The 12800-nt window shown below is 38.0% G+C and overlaps 1 protein-coding gene across 1 annotated transcript; it reads left to right on the top strand.

Annotated features, from left to right (window-relative positions):
• The first annotated feature begins 8844 nt into the window (after positions 1-8844).
• Positions 8845-10164, top strand: LOC107491863 (uncharacterized). The gene has a single exon (XM_016112776.1). It carries the CDS (start codon positions 8845-8847, stop codon positions 10162-10164), a length of 1320 nt encoding a protein of 439 aa, XP_015968262.1.
• Positions 10165-12800: the final 2636 nt, after the last annotated feature.

Genomic DNA, 12800 nt, shown 5'->3' with positions numbered 1-12800 from the left:
TAGAAAACCTTAGACAAATAATTAAAGCAAAAATCGGGCGTTAATTTTAAAGGTTTGGCCCAACGGGCTTAAAACGCTAACGGGTTGAGCCAGACCAAAGTTGGGCCCAAGCCCAACATATAAACAGGTTCATTAATGAACCCATTCAGCCTCATAAACACAAAACACAACATATTGCAGAGGAAAGGGGAAGAAGGAGAGAAACCTCATTTTTACTATTCACATAGAGCTTTCCAAGCTCATAACTTGAGCTACAGAGCTCCGATGGCCGCACCGTTTGCAGCCACGCGATCCTCGCGAAGAGCTCTACAAAACCCACCAAGAAACTGGTAAGGAAATCACGAAATCCATCTCAATTTTTCGTTCCAAAATTTATAAATTTTAGGGCTTTGTGTTGAATTAAATTTTGTGATTTTGGGTGTTTAGATACACTCTAGCCTTTGATTCCTATTGGATTTTGCTTCCAAAACTGTTGGATAAGGTGAGTTGCTCTTGAACCCTTGTGAAATTATAATTATGATGAACCCTAGGTTGATTAGTTATGATTTGTGTGTATATAGCTTGATTATTGTGAGTTTGGAAGCCTTTGGATTTGAGTTGATGCTTGTTGGAGTTGATTGGTGGCTTCGATTGTGGTCGGAAGCTTGATTTTGCACTAAATTTGAGTTTTGGTACATATTGTGAATCGGCCAAGGTATAGTTTCGGTTTTCTCTATGTAATATATAATATATCTGGACACTTACACTACAAGAAAAACACCCATTCAGGTACACTTGAAAAGTGTAGCTGAAAGTGAAAAAAAAAAGGATGCCTTAGGCTACGGCTACGGCTACGCTTTTTGGGGTTATTCCTATTCGGCCATTGCCTATTCTCAAAGGCTACGCTTTTCTGCACCAAAGGTTACGCTTTTGGCGTTTGGGAATAGGCTACGCTTTTCAAGTGATGATGTTCAGGACCAAAGGCTACGCTTTTCAGCTTTCATTCTTCCAGAATAGGCTACGCTTTTCAACGCTACTGCATCACTTGTAAAGCGTAGCCCCATAGTATACCATAGATACTTTTTATAAGCGTAGCCTTAGGTCCCTCTTTTTTTTTGGTATACTATAACTACTGTATATAAGTGTAGCCTTAGGTCTCTTTTTTTTCCTCTATACTATAGCTATTATATATAAGTGTAGCCTTAGATCTCGTTTTTTTCTGTTTATATATATATATATATATACAAGTAAATACAACATAATAATTAATAATATGATTACATGTATAATAATTTTGTATTTTTATTTAAATAAGTTGAATATTATAAAATAAAAATAAATACATAATTATACTAAATAATTTCTTTAAATAATAAAAATCTCAGTGCAGGACTTATGTAGCAAAAGGCATCTAAGCTTTTCAAATATGACAAAGGTTGCACTCCCTGAGGAATCAATAACTTTCACCTTAATTCTATACCTGTTTTTATAATATATACAAATGAAATAATCAACATAAATAAACCTCATACCAACACTATAACTTCAAGGAACACAAATCAACATGCTTTGAAAACTTTTCACAATAGTATGACCCAAGCTTCAGAACAACTTCAGTGCCACATCTATATTGAGCAACAAACCAATCAGGTCCACCAATCACTCCCATAATTGTACCATACATAGCATAATCACTATCCTAAAAGAAAAGTAACAATAAAAATGGCATTAGTATTTTAATTTGGACTTGAATGATGAACATAAAAAGAAAGTGAAAAATAATAAAAAATGACTAACCTCTTTACATTCCTTCAATTCTTCAATTGTTTTCCGAGGTGTAATCTCGAGAAAATCTTCTGCAAGTGAGTAATAGTGATCACGTTTTTTAGCACTATTTGATTTCAAAGATCATATAAAGAAAGCAAAATTTTAGATATTATGTAAAGGAATATAACAATACTATAGCATAGCCATAAAGCTTTAAAAAAAGGTTGAACCTCGTATTAACGTTGGAAAGGGGTTTCTGACTAATCAGAAATCTATCAAAGTTTTGTTTATGCTTAACGGTGCTATCAACCTGTTGCAACAATTCGGCACAACAAAGGGAAATAGAAAATTTAGTTAGCAAAGACAGTAAACTTCAAGAATAAAAGAAACAGAGGAGTGGCGGCAAAGACAGCAGATGCTGGTGGTGCTGGGTGAGCAGTGAGAAGTAGTTAAAAGATGATGGCAACAGAAAAATCATGCAGTATAGAAATCATAGTAACAACCTAAATAGAAAATCATAGTTAAAAAAATATGTAAAAAGAAAAATAACAAGAACATGAATCAACTAATAGAATCAACCAACATAATAGAATCACAGTAATAACAAGTTAACTACAATAATTAAAAAAGAAAACTCAAGTAATAACAACATAAATTAGAGATGGGTAGCACTCAAGATATAAGCAGAAAGACAGCAAATCAGAAATCTATGGGAATCTACAGGCTGTGTTTATAGAAATGGATAGCACTCAAGATATAAACATAAACCTTCAAAGCTTGTCCCAATTGAAACTATTTGTGCTGACCTAACTTAGAATTTAAGGAACATGAAGCACAAATCAAAATACATGGAATTAGTTAACAGATAGAGTGAAGAGGAGGTACCTGTCAAAAATTTGAACCTATTCCATCATGGATGCCATTCTTTGCTGATCAGCTTTTAGAAGTGATTCAAAACCAGCTAACATGCTCTTATCCATGATTCAACCAGGGATTTTGGAGAAGAAACTCAAACCCAAGGAACGAAATTGAAACAAGTTAACTAATAATAATATAGGATGAAACTAAAGACCAAAAAGAAATAGAAAGCAAACAAAACTTAACTAAAGATGAAGTAGAATTTTGTGCAGAAGATGAAGTCTACTAGTTCCTCTGGGAATTTGTGCAGCTTCCTCTAAATTCATGTTTCCTCTGATAAAATCAACAATGGAATCATCAATTTGGAATCAAAGGTGATCATAAGCACGAGTGACCAGAAGCACTAATAATATGCCTTATGGCTTATAATAAAAAATAATATGCATAATAAACGAAATTCACTAATGAAACCAGCAAGAGTGATCAGAAGCACTAATGAAACAGAAATAATAGAGTTGTTGTACAACAACAAAAAATATTCACTAACCTTTCGGCAAGCTTTAACTATATCTAACTCTGGGAATTGAGCACCACCTCGAATGTCCTATCACCATAAATAAATGCAAATAACTCAGCCTCACTAAATGAAAGTAGAAAGAGGGAAGTTGGATGCACAAAGTATACCTTGCAATAGTACCGCTTCAGCACCGTCGTGACTCTGAGGCTGGTGAGTGGTGACGGAAGCCATGACAGTGGATGGTGAGAGACAAATAGAGGGTTGAGAGGGAAAGGGTGATGGCAGATGGTGAGAGGCGCGGCAGAGAGAGGGCTGAAAGAGGAAAGGTGGCGACACCGTTCGTGAGCCGTGAGGGGGACCGAGGGTGCGCTACATCTTGTGGTGCTGAGAGAAGAGGGTTGTGTGCAGACCCTAGAGCATAGTTATCAGAACTAAACCGGCAATCAATCCGGTCATATGACCAGGTCATTGGGTTACTAGTTCAACCGGTGTGTCACTAGTTCATCCGGTTGACCCGGTCATAATCTAAAAAAAATAAAAGTATATAAATGAAATTAAAATTATGTACTAAAATTAAAATATAAGTCTTTACAAACATAATAACAATAATCAAATATTATTTTTTAGACATAACTAATGATGTAAAAAGAGATAATAAACTAGTTTCTAATATAATTTTAGAGCATAAGAAACACAGAAACAGATTTGGAGTTTCATGTATATATTTATAGGACAAATTTAGAGCTTGATCAATATTTTTCTCATTTTAATTTGCATCTATATCTTCCATAAGAAACATTACATTATGCAGAACATCAGAAATAGAGAAAGAAGAGTTTGAAAAGAGAGCTTCAAGAAATAAGTGAACAGAATTAACTTCATCTTATTCATCCATCAATGAATCAATTATACACACTTCTTAGAGAGATACAAGATTTTTATTTATAACAGAGTTAGAAAAGAGAGAAAGATAAGAGATTAGAACAAATTTAACACAACAACAACAAGGATTAGTAACAAATTCAACTCAACTCAATTATCCAGAAACAAATTCTACTTCCAGCAACAACCACATTTATGATATGTTCAGCATCAAATTCAACTTACAGCTGACAACAAATTCTACTTTTAGAATTCTAGCAATAAATTCAGCTATGATAACTATGATAACTTTCAGGCAGCAACAAAAACTTAAACTATGATAACTTTCAGGCAGCAACAAAAAAACTTCAATTCTCCAAATATGATTTACAGCAGATTAACATTAGCTAATCATAATTTCAGCAACAAACTCAACTTTGAGTAATAAATTCAAGATGTACTAATAATTTACAGCAATAAAATTGAAATAGGAATAACAGGGCTGAAGATGAAACTCACATAGGCAGATAGATGAAGTAAGCGTTGATGGCCGAAGCAGGAAGGTGAGCTTACGAACTATGATAGAATGCGACAGAGCTTGAGCGGCGATGTGCTTGAAGCGGCGACATGAGCTCGAGGCGGTGACGAGCTTGAGGCGGCGACGTGAGCTTGAGGCGGCGACGAGATTGAGGCGGCGACAGAGCTTGAGGAGCCAGTGATAGGCTTGAGGGACAGAGTGGCAAGAGAAGAGAGAGGTGAGATGGGTTCTGATTCTAGGTTAGGGCACCACGCAAAGAGGGTAAGTGAGGGAGAGAACAAAGAACGACATTGTTTTTTTTAAAAAAAAAAAGATTAATCCGGTCTGGGTCACCGGTTTTCATGAAACACGACCGGGTCAATCAGTTTTTACTGGGTTTATTACTTAAACGGTTCAACGAATGGCTCGACCCGACCATATGACCGGGTGACCGGGTTTTCGGTCGATCCGGCTGGGTCCAGCCGGGTTTGATAACTATGCCCTAGAGTGTAGTATGTGATTTGGTGAAAAGGAAACAAAAAATTACTAAGTGTTTGTGAGTTGTGTTAAATTTTTTTGCACTAGATACATTAGGCATCACTTTTAAAATGCACCCAAAACTTAACAAATAGGCTACCCTCTAAAAGCGTCTCCTTTGATACAAAAAGTGAACCTATAGATATCAACTTACGGCTACGCTTTATAAGTGATTTCTATAATACCTAAGGCTACACTTTTTAAATGATGCCACAATTGTGTATCATTTTCTCTTATAAAAAGGCAACACGGAGAAAAGCATAGTCTATTCATAGAATAGGCTATGCTTTTCAAATATAGCTTAAAAAAAGTGTGGCTAAATGGGTATTTTTCTTGTAGTGTTAGGCTAGTGACCCATATGATAGGTTTGAATTGAATTGGTTGTTGAGTTGTTGAATGATGATTTATGAGGAATTATGATGGATTGATGACTTTTGAGTATGTTGATGAATTATGATGTTGAAATTGATAAAGATGGTGTGAAAGATTTAGATTGAGATGAAATGAGATTGATTATGATACTTGGTATTGATAGATTTATGCTTGATGAATGTGTGGGTGGAGGATTGATTATAGTGTGATATATTTGATGGTTGAGGTTGAGAATGATGAAATGTGAAGGAAATTTTGGTAGGAATGGTGGAATTTGATACAAAGGGTGAGTTTTGAGGTAATTTGGAGTTTGATATAGTTTTGGTTTAGTTTTGGTTGTGAAATTGGAAAATTTGAGAGTTGGTACAGTTTTGAAAAAACTAAAATTTTGATGAACTTCAATAAATCATATCTTGAGCTACCATGCTTGAAACTCAATGCATTTTATATCAAATGAAAAATAATTGAACAATCTTTAAAATGGTTTAAATTTTGTGAAAATATGAATTTGGTAGAAGTAGATATGATTGTTGAAAGTTTGTTGTCAAAATCTAAAATTCTGTAATATTGCAGAATTTTGTAATTTCTGGTTTGTGTGCGCATGCACAGCCTTGTACGCACGCACACCCCATGAATTTTAAAACTTGTGCACACGCACAAACCTGTGCGCATGCACACACGGGGAAATGGCAATTGATTGGAGCGCTAGCACACCCTGTCCGAACACATAACCAATGAAGTTTTACAACCTGTGCGCACGCACACGTTGGAAGGTACATTATGTTGAGGGCATTAGCACGCCTTGTGCGAGTGGACAGAATTGTGAAATTTTGCACTTGGCGTAAGCACACCTCTATGCGTACGCACATGTTTTGAAAATCTCTTGGGCGTGCTCACACACACCCCTCTACGAACGCACATGCCCTGTTTTTCAACTAAAACTATGTTTTTAACTGTTTTACCTTCCCAACAAGCTTGTATACTTCTGTGACACCTAATCAAGACTCATGGGCTTATTTAAAACATGGGAAAGGTTCTAGGAGATTTAATTTGGTATTACTTTGAAAAGTTAGAAAATGGAGGCTTAGGTTTCTGGTGTACTGAGGATGGTTTTGTGTAGTAAGAAAGAAGAATGGTATATATGAATTGAGAAACTGATGAACTAATGAGTTCAGAATATAAATGTTGAATTAACAGTGGTTGTGATGAGTCGAGGACTCGAAATGAAATGATGGATCCATGATATCTTGAAAAATGTTTTCTGAAAACCACTGAATTACTATTTTATGCTGAGATTGTTGAGACGCTATGCGCTAGCAGGGACGGCGGTTGGATCCCGCTTGTCAATGTAGCAGCGCGGCATAAGGGCGGTGGTTCATCCCACTTGCATTGAGATGTGAGGTTCGTGGCAAGAGTATCCCACTCGCATCCCTTCGGATCACTAGAGTGTGTAGGCACAAAATCCTGGATGGTATTTTGAGTACCAAATCTCGGGGGTTCCTAATTATGATTCTAAAGAGCGACATCTCTATGGAGATGTGTCGGGTTGGCAGTTGAACCGACAATGTGATATCACAGCCAATAGAAAAGGTATTGATCATGTGCATCTTCTATTTGTTTATTTTCTTTGCCGACTTGTAATTGCTTGCCTAATTGTATAACATGCCTAATTGTCTACTTGAATTATTTGCCTTATATGCCTATACTTGTGTTTTACTTGAATTGATATTATCTATGATTTATACTGGGATTGAGGAGGTTCGGAAGGCGGTGGTGATGGGATCGCATGGAGGATAGGTTGGTGACGGCTGTGGGACAGCAGAGAACTGTTAGTTTAGAAATCCCTAAGATAGACTACCTCTTTTATTATGTTAAGGTTTTATTTATTCTTTAATGTTTTAGTTATGCTTTAAGATGAATCTTGTAATGGATACGAAGTTCTAGGATTACCTCTGGCGTCCTGTGGTCTTATATCTTATATCATTGGGCACTGTTACCATACTGAGAACCTCCGGTTCTCATACCATATTCTGTTGTTGTTTTTCAGATGCAGGTCACAACCCACCTCGGTGGGTTGCTTTGATGGTGATAGAACCGGAGGATCCAGGATTTATTTTGGAGTCTTTTGATTATTTTGTCACTATCTCTCACTTTTATATTTTACTTTTGCCTAGAAGCTTTCTTTGAGAGAAAAAATTGTATAAGCAATTTTAACAGTCAGAATTCTGTATGGTCTATATATAGCTAGCTGGCTTAAACTCCGTGAGCCGGGGCTAGATTCTTATACTATTTTACTTTGATATTTTGTTATATTATATCTATTTCTTGTGCGTTAATTTAGCGGCTTTGTGAGTACGTTTTGCGCTTTTCAAATCCTGTTTTTGAGCAATATTCTTCATCGGGCTTCTAGACTATATTAATTCTTTCTATATATTATATGTATAAGCTTTAGAACTGTCGTAACCTTTGATTGACCTTTGCTTTACGATGCGAGGTAAGGCTTAGGGTAATTAGGGTGTTATATTTAGTGGTATCAGAGTGGTTCATCCTCGTGAGCCTGGGGGATGGACCGATTGTGCTTCATTGCATACTCTTTGTGTCTTTTCTTTGATGCTATTAGGTTATCTATTTGATATTGCATAGCATGCTTGTTTGTGAGTGCCTTTTTGGAATAATTGAAGCACTAGCCTATTGATATTGAGACTGATCACCTTGATATCAATTGTTTGGGGTAGGCATAAACCCTAATGGCCACTCGCAGACGAGGTCGTACATGTTCACGAGCTGAAAGTAGAAATGCGTGACCGGCCGATAACCATGCCGAATTCATGGTAGCAATGACGAATCTTGTGAACCCCATAGAGGCTAATACTGTTGCGACTCTGTAAACTGTACAGAGGTTGGGCCAACCAGCGAGGAACAGAAACAGAGATGGCAATAGAAGTGATAACGCTGAAGGAAATGGGGATAACATGGGAGGTACTCCGATGACCTTGCCTACGTTTCTCAAGGTTCATCCGCCAAGTTTCAGACATTCAACCAACCTTACAGAAGCGGACAATTGGTTTCAGTCCATGGATCCTGCTTTACAAGCACAGCATGTTCCGAATAACCAATATGTAGAGTTTGCTGTCTATCAGCTTTTGGGAGAGGCCCAGTATTGGTGGTAAGGAGAATGTCGCTTACTCCAGCTTCAGAATGCCGATATCCCTTGGGATGTATTCCAAACATCCTTATACAAGAGGTACTTTCCTGAGTCTGCAAGGGAAGCGAATGAGATGGAACATATGCAGTTGAAGCAAGGTTATTTGTCTGTGGCGGACTATACTAGCCAATTGCGGAGCTCCTTACGTTCTCTAGGCTGTATCAAGGTGCCCCGAAGACTTACGAAAGCTGGAAGTGCATCAAGTATCAGAGGAGCTTGAAGGATAATATCATGACTACTGTGGCTCCTTTGGAGATTCGAATTTTCTCCGACCTGGTGAACAAGGCTAGAGTTGTTGAGGAATATACAAAGACGGTAGCCTCGTCAAAGGACCCTCGTGGAGGAAACACTAGTCGGGGACGTGGCAAGTACTTTCAACCGAGGGGGCAAAATTTCAAGAGAGGAGGACACACTCTACAAGGTCAAGGAGGCTTCAGAAATAACACTTATGGCCAATACCAGCGTGGAAAAGGGAGAGGGAATCAGAGTAAGGTTTCTCCGAATTTAACTTATAATCGTTGTGGGCGTTTTCATCCATATGACTCTTGCAAGATTGGTATAGGTGGTTGTTTCAATTATGGTTTGCCTGGTCATATTGCGAGGGACTGCACTCATGGGAGGAATCGGAATGTGAGTCTGAGTCAACATCAAGGGCGAGTATTTGTTGTGAACGCCAAGGATGCTTCTAAGGCAGATCCTCTAATGAGAGGTAACTGTTTAATTGGTGATAAAATCTTGGTTGCATTGTATGATACTGGAGCTTCACATTCATTTATTTCATTTGACAAAGTTGAGGAACTATGCTTGAAAGTGTCAGAATTGGCATTTGAATTGCATGTACATACTCCGCATCAGATGGTCATGACTAGGTCAGGTTGTAGACAAGTAGGTTTCAAGCTTGAGAGTAGGGACTTTGTGCATGACTTGATTTGTTTACCAATGGTTAGGTTGAAGATGATTTTGGGGTTTGATTGGTTGTCAAAGAATCGGGTTTCATTGGATTGCTTTGAGCGGTCAATTCAGTTTATGCCGGAAGGAGAAAATGGAGCAGTGGTAGCTGAGGGTTATTTCCAAAATTCCGTGATGGTGCACTGTAGTGGGGAGGAGTGTCAGGGTTATATATTGTTGGCTACGAATGTGTTAGGTGATAATCAGAAGTTAAATCAAATCTCGGTAGTTAGAGACTTTTCAGAAGTGTTCCCAGAAGATATTCCTGAGTTCCCACCTCAGAGAAAGATTGAATTTGGGATTGAATTGGTACCGGGAGCCAGACCAGTATCGATTGTGTCGTATAGGATGGCTTCGATAGAGCTGGCTGAATTAAAGACTCACTTGGAAGAGCTCCTGAACAAGAGGTTCATTCGACTGAGCGTATCTCTGTGGGGAGTGCCAGTTTTACAAAGTGACTTTGTGAAGAACAAGTATCCACTGCCAAGGATAGATGACTTGATGGATCAACTACAAGGAGCTGGAGTGTTTTCCAAAATTGATTTGAGATCCGGTTACCATCAGATAAGGGTAAAACAGGGATATTACAAAAACTGTGTTTAGGACGTGCTATGGACACTACGAGTTAACGAATGCACCTGCTGTGTTCATGGATCACATGAACAAAATATTTCGTCCCATTTTGGACAAATTCGTGGTGGTTTTCATAGATGACATCTTAGTTTATTTTAAGACGGTGAAGGAGCACGAAGAACACTTGAGAATTATGTTGCAAATCCTAAAGGAAAGGAAATTGTATGCTAAGTTTTCCAAATGCGAGTTTTGGAAGGAGGAAGTGAAGTTCTTAGGTCACATGGTGAGCAAAGGAAGAATAGCTATAGATCCTTCGGAAGTAGAAGCAGTGATGGAATGGGAAAGACCAACAATGGTGACAAAAGTTAGAAGTTTCTTGGGTTTAGCCGGAAATTACCGGAGATTTATTGAGGGATTTTTTCGGATTGCTCTACCGATGACTAAGTTGACAAGGACGGAGGTGCCGTTTGTGTGGACGTCAGAGTGTGGATTTGGTTTAAGCTAATTCATGAGGTTTAAGCTAAATTTAATTGATTTTTAATGATTTATAAATCTTGTGAATTTGGTGATACTTTGAGTGGTTGTTTTGATTATTTGTAGGTGAAGAAAAGAAGAAAATAAGAAAGTGTGGCTTAAGAAGCGTGACTCAATGAAGAAGAAAGTGTGGCAAAGAAAATGAGGAAGCGTGGTGCATGGAAGGAGGAAGCCACAATGCTCTCTCCAAGAGCACAATGCTCTCCAAGAGAGCACAACAATGAACCAAGCATGCAAAGCTTCAATGCTCTACCCCCCCTTGAGAGTGGAGCACAAATTGGAACCAAGAAAACAAGGGAGGGAAGAACACTGCTTTGCTCTCCTTGAGAGCATTATCGGGCTCATCAAAGAAATAAATTCAAGGAAAAAGCTCACCAATGCTTTCCACAAGGTTCGAACTCATGAGCAAGGGGAGTGGGGGAGCGCTACTCACAAAGGAAAATAAGCCAAAAATTCGCCAAAATGCTCCTAGTAAGTCTCGAACATGGAGGCTTCACTAACAAAGCAAGGAAGCTGTGCTCTTAGCACCACTTGAGCACTACCCTGATGATGTCCAAGATTTGGCACGCGAAATATTTCAAGGGCGCAAGACACACACTGCTCCGCTCTCCACAAGAGCAGGGCAATCCCCTGGTGCCTCTCCAAGCCTTGGCACACAAAAAGGATCCCCACACAAAGCTTCACTACTCCGCTGTCCACAAGAGCAGAGCAGCCTCCTGGGAGCAACATGGGCTGAAATTCAATTAAAAATCCAACTTAATTCATTTCTTCACCAAATCAAAAGCCCATCCAAATTCTAAAATCCATGAATAGAAAGTGTATAAATAGAAGCTAATTTGATTTAGTGAGGACCTTTTACCTTTACTTTTGAACTATCATCTTAATTTTCATTTTTACTCTGGACTTTCATTTTTAATTTTCATCCTTAGTCAACTTGAGAGCTCACTTTTCATTTTTCTGCTTTAGAACATCTGATCTTCAATTTTTATTTTCGGACTGCAATTAGCTTGAGAATTGGAGGAGAGAATTCACTTCTTCTTCCTCTGATCTTTTTGTTTTCTTTACTGGGTTTTGTATGAATCTTGAGTGTGAAGAACTGAGGAACTTTTGTCTCAATCTCCATTTAAGATCTCTTTGATTTTCCTACTGCATAATTGAGTTAAATTCCATTTCCTTTACTACTGCAATCTTTAATTTCTTTTTAATTGCTTTGTGAACTTAGATCTAGGAAGGCAATTGAGATCTAGACTCTGCTATCTAGTCTCTGGAGTCCTGAGATCTGATTTTCTTTTTGGTTCTTCTGCTGAACTACTACTGCAATCAAATTTTCATTTTCTGTTTGAGCTCTAGTTAATTTCAGTTCATCTCTTGCTTTGTTAATTGCTGTAATTTACTTCTCTTGCTTAAATTTTGAATTCCCAGTCCCTCAATCCCTTTTTCATTCAAGAAATTTACATTTCTTGCACTTTAAGTTACCGCAATTTACATTTCTTGCACTTTAAGTTTCAGTCATTTAATTTCTTGTTCTTTAAGATTTAGTACCTTTACTTTCAATTCTCTTTAATTTCTGCAAATCACCCTCTCCCTTTACATTTCATGCAATTTACCTTCTGTCTGCTACAAATCACTTAACCAATACTTGATTCGCTTGACTAAATCAACCACTAAACTAAAATTGCTCAATCCTTCAATTCCTGTGGGATCGACCTCACTCATGTGAGTTATTGTTACTTGATACGACCCGGTACACTTGCCGGTGAGTTTTGTGTTGGATCGTTTTCCACACATCAAGTTTTTGGCGCCGTTGCCGGGGATTGAAATAGATTGACAATGATTAAGTAAGGTGGTGGTCTAGATTAAGCATTTTTTTCTTTATTTTTCTTTATTTTTACTAAGCGCATTAACTGTTTGACACATTGTGTCACCTAACCCTCTAACCACATTTTGGCACTAGAATGTCCATGTTTCATTTGGTTTGTTTGTGATTGTTGCAAGTCATGGAGGCTGAGGTGCGCGAAGAGGGAGTGAGCAACAAACCCAGCCTGTAAGAAGGGTGTTGGCATTTTACACTATCCCCAATGCAAGAAACTGCAGAAGTAGCATACTCACTCCTAACGTTCACGCAAATAATT

This window comes from Arachis duranensis, chromosome 1, assembly GCF_000817695.3.
Source record: "Arachis duranensis cultivar V14167 chromosome 1, aradu.V14167.gnm2.J7QH, whole genome shotgun sequence".
Taxonomy (NCBI): Eukaryota; Viridiplantae; Streptophyta; class Magnoliopsida; order Fabales; family Fabaceae; genus Arachis; species Arachis duranensis.
This window is presented reverse-complemented; position numbering and strand designations above follow the sequence as displayed.